Below are 20,261 nucleotides of genomic sequence, written 5' to 3'. Positions count from 1 at the left end.
CATAGTTACTGTAGTGGTGTATGTGTAGGATATATTACATAGTTACTGTACTGGTGTATGTGTAGGATATATTGCATAGTCATTATGCTGGTGTACTATATGTAGAGGTTATATTACATAGTTACTGTAGTGGTGTATGTGTAGGATATATTACATAGTCATTATGCTGGTGTACTATATGTAGAGGTTATATTACATAGTTACTGTAGTGGTGTATGTGTAGGATATATTACATAGTCATTATGCTGGTGTACTGTATGTAGAGGTTATATTACATAGTTACTGTAGTGGTGTATGTGTAGGATATATTACATAGTTACTGTAGTGGTGTATGTGTAGGATATATTACATAGTCATTATGCTGGTGTACTGTATGTAGAGGTTATATTACATAGTTACTGTAGTGGTGTATGTGTAGGATATATTACATAGTCATTATGCTGGTGTACTGTATGTAGAGGTTATATTACATAGTTACTGTACTGGTGTATGTGTAGGATATATTACATAGTCATTATGCTGGTGTACTGTATGTAGAGGTTATATTACATAGTTACTGTACTGGTGTATGTGTAGGATATATTACATAGTCATTATGCTGGTGTACTATATGTAGAGGTTATATTTCATAGTTACTGTACTGGTGTATGTGTAGGATATATATTACATTACATAGTTACAGTATGGTGTATGTGTAGGCTGATGGCCGCCTGATCTGCGTTCCATGTTCCCGGTTTTATGCGTGAGCGGCGGACGTGGGATGCTGTCAGTAAGCGTCTCTAAGCACTGGGCGGCCATTAGCATATTGTCGCAATTGCAATCCGTGAGAAATGGCAGCTGCGATGGCATTTGCTTCCTCATGTGAATCAGGCTTCTGACTACAGCGCGGTGTATAAATAGGAGTACCAGGGATAAGAACAATGTCGTCTGTTTACTTCTGTAAAAAGTCCTCTATGCTCTGCGTTGGGTTGTGCCCAGTCATTTGCATTATCCCTCCGTGACACAATAAGTGACACACTGTGCACGCACAATACCCAGGCATAATAAGGCATCCCCCAAGCAGCAGGTTTGGTCCTGTCTGCGCACTGTTACCGGGCAGCCGGCTCCTTCCTCCCCGCCACTTGAGAGCGTTCGTTTTGGGCTTAATCCTCTCCCGACCAGCTGCTGACAGCAACGTCAGCGTCCGTGCTGGCTGCCTCCCAGGGAGCGCGAGGCTTGGGGGGCAATTAGTTCCCGATGTCCTCACATTAGGAGCTTTAATGGAACTAAACAGTAACTCCCAGATGGTGGCACTCCACCTCAGGTTTGAAGCAAATTGATAATATCCTCCTTCCTCTCCTGTTATTTTAGGCTGCCCCCCTCCTTCCCTGCCACACCCCCAGTGCCTGGAAGGAACATTGCTTGCTTAGGACAAAAGCACAAATCATCCCAGTAACCGGATCTCTTTAATCTTCCCAGCGGGGGATGTTGGAGGGCACACGCTGGACACCGCAGGCAACACTAGTTTCTGATTTTAACCCTTGTGTTACAGAAGCAAATCCCACATTTTCCGATAGCCCTACATTGATGCACCAGAACCACAATGCACCGCGTCCGATTTCTAGAAAAAGCAATCTGAGGTGTCTGGCCGTTCAGGAAGATCGGCCAACATCGGACGGACCGTCCATGAGCTACGATTATGACCGCAGGTGCAGACATTGTCGAAGTGGATTTACCCGATCAGTACCCATTAGTTCTCAATCTATAGCAGTCTATTTGGCCATCAGAATCACAGAGGGCCTGATTCAGAGCCGCTCGTAAGCGGCCGCTCGTTCGCACCGAGCGATGTTCGCACATCTGCGCATGCGTATGGGTTGTAATACGCATGCGCGAACCAGTCAGTGCGGTTGAAATTCGTGTGCTCGCAAAATAGCGAATGCCTGCTAATTTGAGTGACAGAGTGAGGCGTTTGTGGGTGGTAACAGGGGAAGGTGCTTGAAAACGGGGAGTGGAGATCCGAACGTAGGCGTGCCAAACGGTCATAACGGGCGTTTTAAGGGTGTGCATAATTAATACAGCACCGTCATTGCCCACGTCACTTGGTTGTCTTTTAGCCAGAACTGCTCGCATGATTGCAGTAGGAAAATGCAACCACAAGAATAGCGAGCAGTTCATTCGCCTTTCGATGTACTCGATTAATCTAATAAATAGCGGACATGACGTATGATGCGAGCGTCTAGGGTGCATTTTCGGACGCATGTTTCGGACGCTCATTCAGAAATAGAGGCGTCAACAGACCGCAAAGAGCGAACGGTCAATTTAAATAGCCGGCCCCTTTTTCTGAACGAGCGAGCGCAAATAGCGTCCGGCTCTGAATCAGGCCCAGAGTACCTTCAGTCAGGGTTATGTTCACCGTGGAACGTTAGTAAGCGTCCTCTTTGATATATAGATGTCACTGACCGGCTGGGTGTTGGAACCAGCTACATCTCCTGTTCTCATTGAGTTTCCATCACACGGAACAATTTGATTTTGCCTTTAAATTTAAACATTTTGGACCATATCGTGCTCTTATCATCACTACATTCTTTGGCCCAACTGTAATTCTCTATCATAATCTAATTGGATTGATAGAATTTGATGAGCAAGTGCAGAAACCACCGTCAGCTGATGATTGCAGTCATTATGTGTGCACGGTCTGATTACATCATTTGGGCCCCCTTGAGAGACTGTTGTTTTACCCGACTGGCACACACAAAAATAATTAACTAATGACCACCCGCTGTTGGCCAAATTAGACACAGATCCAGACGTATAAATTCAGTGGTTACGCAGCCACAGATCGCGTTCAGGGAAGGATGTTTTCTGCAGCGAGATAAGTTTGCGGGTGCAGTTTGTAAATTAAAATGTGGGTTTTCCCTGTCTGTTAGATACTGATAAATGAGGTGTTCTGATGGTATAGCGATGAATATTGGGGATTTTGCTACTTTTCCTGTTAATGTTTCCATATATAATTGTTTGTTTTTATAATAAAAAACATTGTCATTTGCCTTATTATACCTAGCCCGGACATCACTGGTGAATGTGCGTATTATTGTGTTGTAGTATTGTGAACGTAATCTCTCGGCTGTTGCAATTTCACTATATTTCTCCCCATCTCCTGGATTGCAGGAAAGGACAGAAGTGTTCCAGCACTTTACTCAGGCCAGGGCCGGGATCCTGCTGTGTACGGTGAGTAACTTGCACATTACACCACCACCATGCACCAGGGCACGGGGGGATTACAGGACCCTCTCTGTTTCCTTGTCTGTCCTTACTTTAAGATGGAGATTATAAGGTAACGGAAAGTATAGAAAGGTGGGTTCCGGTTGGAATGTCGACACCAATTGGTCGACATGGGCAAAATGCAGACACACAAACAGGTTGACATGGGTTTAGGTCGACCGGTACAAAAGGTCGACATGGGAGTGGTCGACGCACACAAATTGGTCGGGCACCAGATCGCCCAGTGTGTACGGACCACCCGATATCTCGGCCAGTCGGCGCTGGGGTCGTTGGCGACATCGCTGGGTACACGCATCGTTTAGTGTGTACCCAGCTTTAGGGTTAGGCACTAGGAGGTACGGTCAGGGTGAAGATTAGGGTTAGAATAGAAGTCAACCATTTTTATGTCGACCTTTTGACCCTGTCAAACTTTTGTACCTGTCGACCTACATCCATTTCAACCTTTTGTACCTGCCGACCAATTGGTGTCGACCTATACAGTGTTGACTTTTTTAATGTCGATCTATTATACCCGAGCCTAGACATTGTAGCTATATGGTACAACATTGAAAGGGAGATGTCAAAACTGATGATGGCGCTGTATTGAAACTAAGGAAGGCCGGGAATATGGTAAGAAGTAACATGGATTACATTGCTTCCAAATACAATACAGAAAAGGTTTCTATCGCTAGATCAAACTGAAGACAAGCAGATAAACTTTTAGCGGGTTTGGACATCAGAACATTTGCAGGGCTAGGCCAACCTTAGCCCTTAAGCTGACCATCAAAGATAGTTGTTCAGATGAGCCGAGGAAACGATTATCGTACAGTGTATTCATATGAACGATAATCGTTCACAGACCGTAAACTGGTTGGCATTGTTCGATTGGATTATCGGATCTGTCCGATCTTCCCAAACTTCGTTCAGCCAATTCCATGCTGTTAGTGTAGATATCTTCCGTACATCTTGCAGCTTAGGGAGGCATGGTTATTATATAGTCCCATCATCCGATATCTCTGGTTGTCTGCCTTTACACCCACCATCGTTGCACCATGGAAGCTTGCACCAGCCGCGTAACAGGTGCAATTTGAACATGACGCCTTGTGCCAGCGCTACTGACGCAGCCGCTGCCAGCAACATGCCCCCATCTGCCTAGCCACCCCCCCACCCCCTTGTAACTTCCAGGAGCGCCTACTGAAAGGCAAATTCGTTCTGCGTCTCCCGGCAGAAACCATCGGTACACATTAGTGGTGCGACTTAGGCCCTTATTCAATTTGAAGCGTTAAGTACGGATCCGCGTTAAGTTTCCGCCGATGACGTCATTATCGCCTGTCTTGCTTTTACCCCGTATTCAATTTGAAAGACTTTCCGCCTAGGCGGAGAGTCAGTGCAATGTAATAGGCGGTAAAGTTTTGTCTATGAATGGGAGGCGGAAAAAAGTGCAGAATTGGGGTTTTGGGGTGCAACGTTGCGGGAATCCCCGTGCAGCCTTCAGATAGTCTCCCAAAGGTAATCTGTGTAAAAAAAAAAAAACACTTAAGGACACCCCAAAAATGTACTTTGAAAAAAAGGGGCAAAAAAAAAATGTTGGGGTACAAACTTGAAAACTACCAAACTTGACTCTGGGGGGGTCCCCAAGTATGCCCCAAGTGTTTTTTTGATTGCAGGTGTTTGTGCCAGGTGGATTTTTCACGATTTTTTCAACTTCACTTTTTCAACTTTAAATATGCTGACCCCTATTTTCAAGTACCCCAAATTTGCTGGGATAAGTTATTTTCTGGAAAAATGACTCCTGAATATTATTCTGCATCAGGTATAGACAAACGCTATTTAGCAGCTATTGAGCCCGTTTAAAAACACTAAATACCTTCAGCAAGCCAAATCGGGGGGTACCATAGCTAACCCCCATGTCAGAGCATCTTTTGGGGGGTGTCGGGCTGATTTCCCCAAAACTGACAGCACTTTCCGCTTGTTAAAGTATCGCCGGGTCCCGTTTACGCGTACTTTCAAATTGAATACGGGGTAAAGCAGGCACGCGCGTGATACTTTTCCGCCTACAAAACAGGCGAAGTCGGCGTTACGTCCGGGCCGCGTTAACTTAACGTGGCTCAGCTTAAATTCAATACGGCTCTTAGACTGCGCAGACTTGAAACATCAGCCAAATGCGTGCGGCCTTGAAACTGCATCCACCTCTAAATCAGGCCTGGTGAGGGGACAAGGGCAGCAGGAAGTGTGACTCTTAACCTGGTGCTCGGCCACCTTAAAGAGAACAGCTGGTTGTTTGGGATTATTGCTAATAAGTTTAAGATGACTTGTCACTGTACATGGAATAAGAGTTCAAGCAAATCGGCAACCTACACTCAGTGCACACAGCCACTTTGTGATGTTGAGGCACCATGTACCTCATGCCTCAGTGTCATCACTGGTTCCTAGCACATTTCCAGTCTTCATTCTTGATGAGTATCGGCTTGGCCCACAAAATGGTCACCTTACGCTGGGCCTGATTCATAGACGGGCGTTAATGCGATCACTGCTGCGATTTCATACGCAACGCAGCAGCGAAGATCTGCTAATATTAGCCAAGATTACCCGAGCATAAAGACGTCCATTGCTGCCTTCTTACCTGCGTGCAACGGCGCATACCTGCGTAAATATCAGTAACATCGGCGGCCATCTTATCCTTTGCGGCAGGTCTGGCCCTGCCGCATCCTTGGGAGCTCTTCTGACAGGCAAAGCTGCGTCTGCACGCTCACGTGGCTAATTCACTCACGCCCATGTGACGTCGTTTAAGCGGACAGGCACGCCTACGTTTCTCTGACCACTCTCCGAATCAGGCTTGCGGTGTGCATGCAACAGGTAAAACTTAGATTCATTAGAAATATCCATTGTATAGAGCCTCTGCTTTTTGCATGTGGCGCACACATCCATACGTAGTTTGGCAGGGCTTAATATGAGCGCAGATTGGACTTTGAGGCCTAGCGAGGAAGGAGAACTGAGACTGAATGTATTGAAAGCAGCAACTCCTCTATCTTGTCCGGTTATGACATGCCCTTCATATCCCCTCCACTGGCAGGAGACGGCTGAGTTTAATATAACTCCTCCGTAGCCCTGGCACATTTCAACAGCCGCCAGTTTGTGGCCTGCATTTGCTCGAGCAGCCAGCCTGCTGCATGCTACAGAAGGCTGCACAATTAGCTCCCTAATAGTGGCAGCTGTTGATCGGAGAATGTGTGAAGCTTGGAGCATCCTACCCACCACCAACTTGTAAATTACAGCTATCTGGAGTAATTAGTGGCGAAAACAGCTTAGCCGACTGCAGAAGGGGGGAAGGAGCGTTACCCTTAACCACTTCAGTGCCAGTGCGGAGGCTGCATCGTCTTTCTTAAGCGTTTCGTAACCGCGAGATGTCCCTGAGCGAGGCTGGCACTTTCTCAGGGCACCTCATCCATTGACATGGTATAGTTATGCATATAAACACGTCAGGGCAGTGATATTTTAGAGTGAATAATAATTTAGCAAATCCCGACTATAAATAGGGATTGCTAAAACCTGGCTCTTTTTTTTTATTTTCTCCTGATTTAGTTCCACTCACTTGAGCTTCCTCGGTGAGCCCTGGAAGGCACAGATGGAAATCAGCTTGCTCAGGTGCCCGCCTGTCAGCCGGATTAAAATGACTCATTTATTTACCGTAGAAGTGCACCAAGTATGGCAGGTAGCGGGGCGAGCGGGGGGCCCCCAGCGTCCCCCGCCAGAGAAATCAAGGCAGCCGTCCCGCCCTTTTTTCCGTCCTGCCAAAAGTCATTATTGCCGAGTGCGGAGAGCCATCAGCATGAAAGTGTCCCCCGTCGTTACGGCGACAGATTGGGCTGCGTAATAAAGTCGGGCTGAGCCGAGCGCGGGAGGCCAAGACACTTGGCTGGAGGCACCAGAATATGGCAACACGAGTTAACGTGGCTGAGTAAACAGCAAAACATTTTCTAAATGACCTTTTTGCTTCCTCTCTCCTCCGCCTCCTCCTCCTTCTCTTCGCACCCACTGTAAAGATGAGCTGTAGATAGGCGTCGTGCCAGTAGCAGGCAAGGTGGCTGCACTAAATACTGCTGCAGTCTGGGATTAGATGAGTCTCGTGCTGCCACCCCATTCTGGTTCTCCACCACTGACTGGAGTCACATCTTCAGCCAGAGCCGGCTCTTCCTGGACCTGTTACTGCAGATGGTGCTTGTTTTACCCTTCATCAGTGACTTTACTTCATGGCTTTGTACTGTATCTGCGGTCAGACTACAGAGTAGGCCACCTTTCAGGAGTAGCAAGAATAGCACACCCTGCTCTCTTTACAACGCTAAAGGTGCATACACACACAACGATTTTTTTGAACGATTATCGTTTAACGATAATCGTTTGAAAAAATCGTTCGCTTTCTGAGTCAAACGATGAACGATTATCGTTCATGCGCGTTCACGTTTGTAGTTTGTAATTTGTAGTTCAGTCAGACTTGTCAACTGAACGATTTTCAGTAAGTTAATATGCAAAAATCGTTTGTAGTTCTAAAACATTGTTCATTACATTTAGTAAATGAACAACTTTAGTAAACGATTTTAGTTAATTTATTCAAGGGAAAAAATCGTTTACCAAAATCGTTCGTTAACTTAATCGTTGTGTGTGTGTGTATGCAGCTTTACGCACACATAAGACAAACGCATACATAGTCTATCCGAGCGAGCTGTGGTCAGGTTAATAAGTATCTTGATACTTAGTAACTTTACCACAGTATCTACAGCTCCACATTTGCCTGATGGTTCCTGTGACCCTCTCTCCTGAGTGACCTTTATTACACCGTCCTTGTCTCTGCAACCCCTCCTTCCACGTGTAACGTTCTGCGCAGCCAGGTTCCGCCCCACTCCTGACAAATTATAACTACTTGTGTTGAACCCCCTGTAGCAATTATTGTCCTATACACGCTGGAGGACATTTATAAAAAAAATATAAAAAAAATTAAATAAGCAACAAAATCATACCACAATGAAAAGAGCGTACAACAATGTGCTAATAAAAATTGGACTTGTATTGTGTACCCTGAGCATAATTTAGCAGTCGTTCTTCTCCAGGGCTGGGAGAAACATACAATTCGATGTCAGAGAAAACCACCCAGCGCATCCAGTGCTCCCTTTTTTGTTTGTGTTTGTTTTTTTTATTATTATTATTTTCCTTTTTAAAATTGGGAATTGTTTTTCTGACAATATTTTCTTAACCAGTTCTTCCTTACGTTGCCTTTCCGTCTTCTTCCTGCCAATTTCAGAGTGTCTCCTTGTTCTAGGAATAATTTTATTCTACAAAAACCGTCTGCATGATCTCAATATGAGCAAACTTGTATTATTTTGAAATAATTATGTTTTTTTTGTGGGGCTTTTATTTTCCCACCAAATTGAACATTGGGGGTTTTGTTCCTGTGGAATCTATGATCTGCAGTTCTCGTCATAGCGCCAATAACAATTTGCTTAGTGTTGTCATGGCTACTTTTAGTCCAGGCTATATAAGGCCTAGTCGGGTGTGGCTCACAAACTAGCCCTTGTCTGGATGTTATCTCTATGAGTGCATTTACCTGCAATTTAATGATGTGTTAAGCACATATATATATATATATATATATATATATATATATATATATATATATATATATATATATATATATATATATATATATTTCTACTTCAGGGTCCATAGGGGGTCCACAGGGTTGACCTTGGGGTATAGGTTGGGAACCAAATCCGGGCACCACGCAGTTAAAGCTTTTAGCTCCCAGGATGCACTGGGTCCACTCTCCCTATAACCCCACCCCCAAGCCAGAGGCACCTCAGTTTAAGTTGGTGCCCGGCCGGAGTCGGGTCACCGTTAGCGCAGGGGGAGCTGATTAGCAGCCCCTAAGCTTATTTTATTTTTTTAGGGACAAAGTTTTTTCATAGACTTTGGACTCTTCAGAGCGGCAGCGTCGGACTGTCCATAGGACGTCTAAGCTGCCGCTCCGTCACCCCGCTGGCGCTGAGACGCCAGTACAGATCTGGGGATCTCAGCGGGACCCCAGAGTCTGTACTAGCCGGACTCTGCGGGCGCCCAGGACTGCTGCCGGATCCACGGGGAGCAGGTAAGGTCGCGGATCACCGCTTGCGGTGATCCGCGCATTTCAAATGCAGTCCTGTGCCTCCGGTCTCAGGGGACAGACCGGAGGCGCCGGCAGTGGCGGCGGGCCCCCCATACCCCGTGTGTCCACTAGACCACCAGGGACTTAACGATCGGTGCAGGGAGCCGGCGTCCCGGGGGTTAATAGCCGGCCAGGGGAGGCAGCCTTCCCTGTTACAGCGGCTCCTCCCCTCAGCTCAGCGCGCCTTTCAGTATCCATAGTCTGGCGTCGCTGAGCTGCTTCCTCCGCGGGCCACGCTTCTTCTGAGGTCTCCAGCGGCCATTTTATCTCTGTGGTGCAGCAGAAATCTCTGGAGATGGCAGTGAGTCCAGTCCCCCTGCGTACCTCACCATCAGGTCAGTGTACACAGCGCTGTAGCCTTCCCAGACACTGAATCTGGGCAGTTGAATGCAGTGTAATAGTGCAGTATATTATATGACATGTTTATGTATATATGTATATATCTGCATTGTATGTGACTTATGCTAGTGCTGACTGTACTTTATTCTCTCACCTGTCAGTGTATATCTATCCCTTTTCTTTATCTGCCCTAATACAGCTGTACTTAGGGTGGTTCTGAGACCTCACATTTATATACTTGTTAATATTTGTGTGGTTTGTCACATACTGTTGCGTGCTGCACGTTGCCATATTTTAGATGGAACTGTGTGTTGCATACGCTGAAAATGGGTCCCTGCAGCTATTTTTGGCATCAGTCAGGACCAGTATAGTGCTGCTTAATATTTCCGCCAAGATGGGTCAGATATGTCTGACCAGGAGATAGAGCGTTATACTGCACCCATTTTTACTATCCTGCAAGTCATGTGCTGCAGGTGTTAGTGCGGAGGATTTGACTCATAAAGGGTTCTGTATGTGGCGTCATCTGGTGCCGGCCTCTTTCACGACCCCCTTGGGCGGTTTGTTTTCTCGGGATCCTCTCAATTGCGGATCGCCGGGCGGGCCCCATTGTTGTACCTCACTTGGGGTTACTTCACCATACTGCCCTTTTCATCTCAGGGTATCTCGCAGCTTCTTGCACTCTTCCCCTGTGACACAGACTACCGCTCCCTGCAGGGGTTTTTTGCAGTATATGAATTCCCCCTGGTGCCACAATAGTCTGTCATTCCCCTTGCAGGGATTACCACAACAGCCACCCTGGGTGGATGTCGTTTTCTACGAAACGCTAATTGGCGTGGTTGACGCCCTGTGGTTACTTCCCAGTTGGCTCTGCCGTGAACTGGGTACTGTTCGGGGCTCTTTCCCTCTTACACGGGGGGAAGCCTATTTCAGGTATTATTATCCCTGCTTTAGGGCTGGTAGCAGGTCCATTCTGGTTAGAGTGAATGTTGACCTGCACCTGTATCATACACCCTCAGTATTGCGTGCCTTCGGGTTACCTGTTGCTGACTAGCGGGTGGATCGCATAGCGGGACTCTGGCTGTTGCCAGATAGGAGGTGTTACAACAGTGTTTGGCCTCCTGTCCCAAATTCCCTGAGGGCATCACGAGCCCCTCCTGGGGGGGATGGGCGTGTTACTCGTCTGATTACAGACGTTACTACGCCTCCCATTCCTGCGTGGTCGGATTCTTCGGATCCGTAGGTGGTAACTCTGCCTGAAATCAGTATACTTGCTTTCGGGAGTTGTTACCCATCCTACCATGGCTATAGCATGGTTGGTTAATACTATTGCATATTGGGTTGATGCATTTGTAACGTTTTTTCCCCTCCAACACGTCGGGGGTTCAAATGTATTTGGTCGCTCATGTAATATATGCAGTTGTCATAGGTGGACATGCCTATATTGGATACCAGTCTCCTAACTTTCAGAGTTCCGGCTGCGACTGTATCCTCCGTAATACCCTATGGCTGCGCTCTGAGAATGCAGAGGTGCAGATACCATCTTTAGGGTTGATATTGTTTGGTCCTGACCTTGACAAGATTGTAGTAACATTGGCAGTATTACTAACGACAAGTTTACCGCTTTCAGCTATGCACACTACAAGGCCTCAGACTAAGTCTGTTAAGTCTTTTTTGTCCTCTCGGTCAGCCTAAAGGTCTGTTTCTTCGTAGACTGTCGGCATCTACAAGGGCCGACATATCCAGTACCGAGCAGGCCTGGACTGCCAGCCGATCCTGCTTCTGAACCTACGGATATCTCTTCAGTCTGACGGGACAGGCCTACAACTGGGAGATACCGATTTTCTCAGTTCGCCCGGTATTAGTGTCAAGTTGCCGCGGCTACGTGGGTAGGAGGGTACGCCCTCTTTACAAGGGCCTTACAGATCCAGAAAGCTATGCAGTTGTTGCGGTAAGCGGAGCTAATTGGGCCATCCCCACTATCTCAGTGAGGGACTGGTTGTTCTGTTTTCTTTCTGGTGCGGTGGCTGAATGGTCCTCTTTGGCCTGTTCTCTGTCTCAATTCCCTGAACCAGTTCCTAAAGCTACCTGGGCTCAGGAGGAAATCCCTATGCTCCATCATACGATGTTTGGAACCTGGGGACTTTAGGGTATCACTGGATATACAGGACGCGTGCCTACGGGTACTTACAGAGACCTTTCCTCAGCATGGGCTGAGGTTTGCTGTATCACAGCAACACTTACAATTTTTCGGGCTCTGCCTGTTGGGACTGTCCTCAGCCCCACAGGGGTTTACCAGCGTTTTGGATTTTCTGACAGTTCTTCTGTTCAGTATATCCCAATGCTCCTGTACCTGGACGGCCTCCTGCTCTTAGCGGGATCACCGGGGTACTTTACGGCCAGGTCAGGATGACTGTGGCTTCTTCAGGGTGCAGACGTTTAATCAACGGGGAAAAAGTCCTCCCTGCATCCCTCTCTGGGTATTCTTCATCTAGGATCCCTGCTGGGTTCTCAGAATCTGAGAATTCTTCTGGCGTAAGACGGAATCTCCTCTCTTCCATTAGGAGTACATGGTTGTCTGCGCAGTCGACAGATGTCTTTACACTCTGGGATGCATGGTGGAATGGGCTCAGTTCCATTCCAGGCCTTTCCATAATTGGCTCATCTCCAGATGGAATGAGTTTTTTCTGTCGGATAACTGTTCAAACGATGATGCTCTCTCCGGAGGCAAGTCGGTCCCTGTCCGGGTGGCTATGGCCATCTCGTCCAGGGTTTTCTTTGCTAGGGACAGTGTCTGGACCGAATCCTTTTCAGTGCAGTTGGACGTCTGTCGATTCCACCCTGTCAATTAACTTACTCTGGCATAACTCTTGTTTCCCGGTGAACCTGAAAAGGTTCAGTCCGACAGGGTCAGGACAGTGGCTTCCTTTTTAGCAACACTGTTCGTTGGGTGGCAATGACAGGTATGTCACATATTCGGACATAGTCCGAGGGTCTCCTCCCGACCATCTCAGCAGCGTTCATTTCAGGAGCTCTCCATTGGGAAGCGGGAGTCCTCAGCCGTCACGACGTGCATCCCGGGGACTAGTCTCTTCCCCAAGAGAGGTTTCATCTCCTGGTGAGCAGGGGGGGCCCCCCTGAGGTGACCCTCATGGCCTTCTGACTTTATCACACTAGGGTGTTACAGTTCAGCTCTGGGGATTCTGAAGCAAACTTCAGCGACTCTTTGTCGGTGAAGTGGTCCTTCCACTTTGTGTACCTGTGTTCTCCGGTCTCCCTTCTTCCTCGAGGTCTTTGGAAGTGTTTTCAATCGAGACGGAGATGCTTTCCTGCTGGTGGTTCCTGCTTGCCCCAGATGTCAGGGGTACTTGGATCTTCGGAGTCTCTACATCGATACTCCATCCCTGATGCTTCACTGCCCGGACCTGTTGTCTCAGGGTCCTTGGTTTTGCCTTGGACCTGGGTCGTTTGTCTTTGACTGTGTCCTTACAGTGGTCTTACGGCTTCCCTGGCTTTGTCATCGTTGGAATGATTAGAGCACATGGATCAGCTTTTGCTGGGACCTACCACAAACTGTGGCAGCCATAAATCTTATGGTATTGTACCTGTCGATACAATCCTCCGGTGTCCAGGATTTCCAGATATTCTGGCATTCCTTCCGGCTGGCTTGGGTTTCACACTTGGCCTGGTCTTCCTGACAGTGCGGATCTCTACACTGTCAGTATGGTTAAGATATGGAATTGCTTCACTCTGGTATCCAGTTCATCCTTTGGAGTGTTTTCTTGATTATGCCTCCATTTGTCCTCCCTAGGGACTCCTTGGGAGTAAGTAGTGGTTCTTCGTTACCTCCGGGGACAGTCAATGGAACCGCTGGTTGTGATAGCCATTACATGGTCTATTGCTTAGGCTCTCTCTTTCTCTCAGGGTGTTTATATCAACCAGGAGAGTGTCTGAATTGGGAGCGTTCTCATGTAGCTCCCTCTTCTGGAGGGCATCATGTCAGGGTGGGAGTTGCTCTCGCCCTGTGTTTCTTCTTAGTGGTTTTCAGGTTCCATATTATTCTGGAACTTATGGTACGGCCATTCTGTCCCCAGTCCTCTCGGCTGGTGTGGCCTCATTGACTGTGGTCTGGCCTCTTTGGATTTATGTGATCCGTTCAGGTTCCTTACGGAAATCGGACTCCTTATTGGTGGTCTGAGATTTCTGGTTTTCACAGGAAAGGATGGCCGGCCTATAACCAAATGTTGACTTGGATGGCCTCGTAGGTCTTCCTCAGGGGCCTACCCATGGGTAGGCCTTCCTGTTGTTGATGCTTGTTTTTTCTCGGGCCATGTGACCCTCGTGTGCGGCTCGCTGTGGCACCTCGGCTGTTTTGCCTTACTAGGTGGCCACGTGGTCTTCTGTCCACACCTTTTTAAGATTCTAGGCATTGGTTTCCTTTGCCTCTCAGGATGCTTCCTTTTTGGCGACGGATTCTCCTCTCAGCACAGGAGCGTCCCCACCCTTGGTTGAACTGCTTTGGGACATCCCCAAGGTCAACCCTGTGGACCCCCTATGGACCTTGAAGTAGAAAACAAGAGATATGGTAAGAACTTACCTTTGTTATCTCTGTTTCTACGAAGTCCATAGGGTCCACAGGGCGCCCGCCCTGACGCACCTGGCTTCATATGGGCTGTGTGGCTGGTCACCGGTTTTCCGTCTCCCATTTCGGTGAGTATGGTTATTGAGTGTTCCAGTTTTCTCTCTCTTTTTCTCTCCTCCTCCGGCCTTTGGCTACTTACAAACTGAGGTGCCTCTGGCTTGGGGGTGGGGTTATAGGGAGAGTGGACCCAGTGCATCCTGGGAGCTAAAAGCTTTAACTGCGTGGTGCCCGGATTTGGTTCCCAACCTATACCCCAAGGTCAACCCTGTGGACCCTATGGACTTCGTAGAAACAGAGATAACAAAGGTAAGTTCTTACCATATCTCTTGTTATATATATATATTAGTGTCGGGACTTATAGAGATTTGGGGGTTTATTTACTATGAGGCATATACAGTTAGGTGCACACATTTTAGAACTTGTGGCCGGCCACAAGGTTTTCCCTATTCAATTAGCCGCAAGAATTTTATCCACAGTAATTTCAATAGGATTTAACGCGTCTTTTTTTTCTCGTAGCCCCAGTTCAGGTGCAAAGTCAGGAAACATTTTTGAAGTTAAAACTTTTGGAGCTTAGTACAGAACCCCTGGGACATCGCCCCCCAATGATCAATTAGTCAATTAGAAGTTTTCAAGTAGCTTAATTCAGGCCAATAATTACTTATCATTTTTGGGTTGATACTCTGCAATGTGCAGAATAATGGGTTAAGAGATGAGGGACAGATATATGGGGGTGCTGTATGGATGGAGCTGGTATCTTTAGGATTATAGGCGGGAGTCACAGGTGTTTATATATATATATATATATATATATATATATATATATACTGTGTGTGACATCAAATAAGCTTTCATTTCATTATTTTCTGGTACCTACAATACTTACCTTTGAGTGCAAGTTTGCTTATTTTAATTACTACACTATTAGGGGTACGTCTTTATTATTTTTCAGCACCCTATTTTCCCGTTTTGCAACACGGATCATTGGAGGACTGCAACCACCTGTTACTATGCACCCCAAATTTAATTATGTTAAGGAAAAAAATGCTTTCTATTATTTTTAACTGTTCTTAAAAAAAAAAAAAAAAAATCAGCCATTTAAAAGTAGCAAATATTTTTCTTTTGGACAGTAAAATACATCTATAATGTTATCCAATATTAATTTGCCTGTTTTTTGGGGTACAGGCTGGGTACACCCCATATATATATTATATATTCATTTTATTTTAATTTTCCAGCATTTTAGTGTTAGCACCAGTAACAAGTCATTCTGTTTTGTATACATATGACATTGATAATGCCGTGCAGCTGGCACCATGTACAATATGGGTAAAACTAAGCGCTATCATATTTTTTATTTTTTTTTGTTTTATTCCTCAAATACCATTTTCCTAAAAACTCTCAATATGATAAAAAAAAAAAAAAGTTATTTGAAATAAAAATCTTTTTTTGTATCTGTCTGGCAATCCTTATTATATCTGTGTCCATAATACCTTGTCCTTATCTGTGTTAATTACCAATTAATTAAACCATTTATTTAAATGAATAAAAAAAATCTGTGTTTTTTTTTTTTCTTTGCAGGATGTCGCAGCTCGGGGCCTGGACCTCCCCCAGGTGACTTGGATTGTACAGGTGAGTTTTGAGCTCTGCTAATGATTATGTTAAAGCATTTCTCAAGTTAAATACTAAAAAAAAATTCTGCCTCCTGTAACCGGTATCCACTCTCCCATCTGTCGCCGCTTCGCTGTGTCCTAAATGCTGCGGCAAGGCCGATCTTCCAATCCCTACAATGGCTCTCCATAACCTCCAGAGACTGATTACCAATGCTTCACTCTCTTCACAAAGTTTTCAACAGCACTGACCCATCGTACATTTAAAACCTCATCTTCAAACACTCTCCCTCCTGCTCTTGTTGCTCTGCCCCTGACTCATGCCTCACCTCTTCTTTCATAACCACCGCCCGCTGGCGCCTACAAGTCTTCCCTTGTGCTGCCAACCACCTGCGGAATTTTATCACGTTTGATAAACCATCAAATCTTTAAACACTCTCTGAAAACCCTTTTGATAAAGAGGAACTAATAATGGCACTACACCAAATGATTCTAAAAGTCCCGTAAGTTCTATAGTGGAGTCCTTTCCACCACACCCTTCCCGTATACACAGTGGCAGATAAGTGTTCTTCCAGGGGGACCGTTGTTGCAGGGTCCCGAACGAATTTATGTAGACAAAAAGTGACTAACAAACGCCTTATAGTGTAATAACCTTGATTAACGTTGGAAGCAAGAAGGTAATTAATATGCGTACTCTCTGAAAACCCGCCTGTTTATTAGAGCCCCGTCTATACTCACATTGGTATCTCTGCTCCTTCCAGTTTCAATTCCCAAATTTTTCCATGAGATTGTAAGCTCTTTCACCAGGAGTGCCCTCAATACGCTTTGTATAGCGTTGTACACTGATAGCTGCTGACTATGCTGTATGCTCTCCCGAGCTGACTTCTTTGATCACTTAATACTTACTAACGGTTTCAACCATCGCGGATCCCGGCGCACAGAATGCCGGTGGTCACAATACCGACGCCCGAATCCCCGACGGTTAAAATGCCGACATCTGCAGGTAAGTGAACTAATGGGGGGCATCCACTAGACGATTTTATCCCTGTCCAACCTCTTAACGATTTTCCCTTGAAGTTTCCCTAGAAATATGATCTTCCACTCTGAACAATATGCAAAAGATTTGCAAAAGATCTAACAATAAACTATGTTGTTTTAATCTGTGATTGAGAGCTTTCAGCTATAGTGGGCAGACAGTGGTTCATCGTTTGATCGTTCAGCGTAAACGATGTGTAAACGATTTGTAAGCAATCAAGTGAAATTGACCTGCATGTTCAGTCGATGGAGGAGACGATCAAACGACCAGCGGGAGCGTGCTTCGTACATCGTTAGAAACAATTACTGCACGATTTGCAAACGATGTTCAAGCGATGTTTGAACGATTATCAAACGATTATCGAATTATTTTATCATTATCGTTCAATCGTTCAACTTTATCGTCTAGTGGATACCCCCCTTAACCCTAACCCTACCCCTAACCAACCTTTCCTACAGCCTAACCCTCCACTCTTGCAGCCTAACCCTATCAAAGCATTTTTTGCGCCGGGCTCTGAACTACATCCCCTTACTACGGTCCTGCTGTATCGGTTATGGGTCCTTCTGGCACTCTAATACACTGTAATGTGCTACAGGTGATCCCACATTATGGGGCTCAGCGTCAGACTACTGGAACGTGTTAGTGTGTCAGAGGACAAGGAGAGCTGATCAGAAACAAGGATCTAAAGATATGTCAAATATATTACGTGCAGCTGTACAGCAAGCCGTGTCTGTACACCGCTCCATCCATGATGGAATCACAGAGCGGTCGGTACAGATAGGTCTAGGCAGCCTTCCGAAAACCCAAAAATGTAGTCACCCACGTAAGCTCCCGGAGTGACACGCAGCTTTCCACCTAACTGCCAGGGGAAACCGTGTTAACCATTACAAACTAGGAATCATTCTAGGAGCACCAGAGCATATGTTTCCCAGTTTATGGCTCTCAAGTCATGTTTAACCTGTCCCTCAAATTGTAATGAGAAGAAAACACTTTCATAATGTAATTTATGCCAATAAAAATACACTTTCTCGTTCACTTATTTTTTAAGTTCAGAGCGACATCTGCCAAAGGCACATATTCGTCTGTATCAACATAATACATTTCTATCACAGACGCCATAGATCAACTATGGGCTCATAGAGGGCGGTAGAGGAGGATAGTTGGGACGCATCCGTACAGGTTCTGGGGTCCAGGATATAAAAAGGACGAGGTGGAGTCAGGGTAATGTGAGATTATCATGCCAATAATACTGTATGGTATTTGTTCCATGCCATCCAAATACTGCAGGATCTCTGAGGGCTGTCATGTCATATGCTCTGAATTCTTTCAAGTCAATATCCCAGCCACCATATTTGATGACCTCTTTGATTGGCGGAAGTTTAAATCTTTTTCAGTGGCTGCCACTAGGCCGGTGGCCGCACTTAATCTGTGAGTTTCTCAGTGTGTTTAGACATGGGAGAGGAATATAAACAGTCAGAAAGGGAGCCAAACATCCGTAATAAAAGTGTGGTCATTATATATATATATATATATCAGGTTGAGGCTCCCATATCCAAAATGCTTGGGACCAGAGGTATTTTGGATATCGGACTATTCTGTATTTTGGAATATCTGCATACCATAATAAAATATTTTTGGAATGGGACCCAAATCTAAACACATAATGGATTTATATGCTATATACACCTTATACACACAGCCTGAAGGTCATTTTATACAATATTTTCAATAATTTTGTGGCTCAAACAATGTTTGTGTATATTGAGCCATCAAAAAGCGAAGGTTTCACTATCTCAATCATGCTAAAAAAAAATCCGTATTTCAGAATATTCCGTATTTTTCGGAATATTTGGATATGGGAGACTCATCCTGTAGTTATAGTTTTTAAACTATTACCTCACAACTGCGCCACCCCAAGAGGCCCTTCCCTGGAACAATAGCTACCTAATAAAACAAACCCCAAGTCTAAATTCGCCCCCTACCCTGAGTTATGCCTTCCCAAAAATCCCCCATAGACTACTGCAGAAAAGTGGTCCTAACTGAGAGTGGCAGAAAAAGCTGACATTTGGAACTTTAGATTACTCCCAAATCCTAATTTTTTTGCCCTGAAATTTGGCATGCAGCACCGAGCGACAGTTCTACCCGTCCATGCCAAATTTCAGCTCTGTGCTTCCTATAGCTTTTGAGGTGTAGCCCCTTAAACACCATGCCCCCCCCCCTCCAGAATTCTCTATGGAGAATTCATTTTTTTATTATTTAGCCCTAACAGAGGTGCACGACTGTGCCATTATTTATTTATATATATATAATATATATATATATATATAATGTACTTGTGTACTTTACAGACTCATTGCAGAGAGAACCCAGGTGTCCTACACTCATTATTATTATTATCAATCATGGTAATGTCTTCTAAATCCCCTTCACCGAGAGGACCCTGATGTCATCAGCCAGTGTCCATCGTCATTCCCAGTGTCCGGCGTCATCCCCTACCATCCAAGTGGGCATAGAAGGGGAATATAACGTATCGAGCCCCAGAGCCCGAAGTGTGGCGAGCCCGCGAAGGGGCAACTTTCGTTACCGGTGTACGTAAAGTACACAAGTACCATTTAAAACATTCTTTGGGTTCTCTCTGCAATGAGTCCGTAAAGTACACAAGAATGTGTGTGTGTATGTATGTATGTATGTATGTATATATGTATATATATATATATATATAAAACAAAAGATAAGGAGTAGCACTCTTGGCCCTCTGTGGGGATGTCCCTGGCTGTTCCACTAATACAGGAATCCCGACCTCTTAATGATAACTTTATTGAGAACAGAAAGTGGTGCGCTCTAGGACAATCTTGATGTACAGTGATCTATATTATTTTCGTGTCATATATATATATATATATATATATATATATATATTATATATTAATATATACCAAGTACAATGAAGGCTGCTGTAGCGTCATAAATGAGCTCCAAGCCCCTTTATCACTTTGGGGACGTCGGAGGGCACCAGAGCGTGTCTTACAGTGTCAGTGTAGTGCAGGACCTTCCATTCCGAATATATATATAAATATATATAATGAATATAACATAATATAATTTATTTTTTATTTAGTCTTGTAATTTGCTAAGACTTACTGAGGGATTATTTTTCATCAATTTCTTTTAAACACCCCCCCCCCCCCCCCACCACTTACGATT

The 20,261-nt window shown here is 45.4% G+C and overlaps 1 protein-coding gene across 1 annotated transcript in view; it reads left to right on the top strand.

Moving 5' to 3' along the window:
• The window catches only part of DDX31 (DEAD-box helicase 31), a 94,370-nt gene that overhangs the window by 30,101 nt on the left and 44,008 nt on the right, over positions 1-20,261 (top strand). The window contains exons 14-15 of the mRNA XM_088460558.1: positions 3,148-3,207; positions 15,993-16,043. Coding sequence (XP_088316684.1) covers positions 3,148-3,207; positions 15,993-16,043 — 111 coding nt within the window. The remainder of the gene's footprint in view (positions 1-3,147; positions 3,208-15,992; positions 16,044-20,261) is intronic.

Source organism: Taudactylus pleione, unplaced genomic scaffold (genome assembly GCF_031769625.1).
Source record: "Taudactylus pleione unplaced genomic scaffold, aTauple2 ptg000003l, whole genome shotgun sequence".
NCBI classification, from domain to species: Eukaryota; Metazoa; Chordata; class Amphibia; order Anura; family Myobatrachidae; genus Taudactylus; species Taudactylus pleione.
This window is presented reverse-complemented; position numbering and strand designations above follow the sequence as displayed.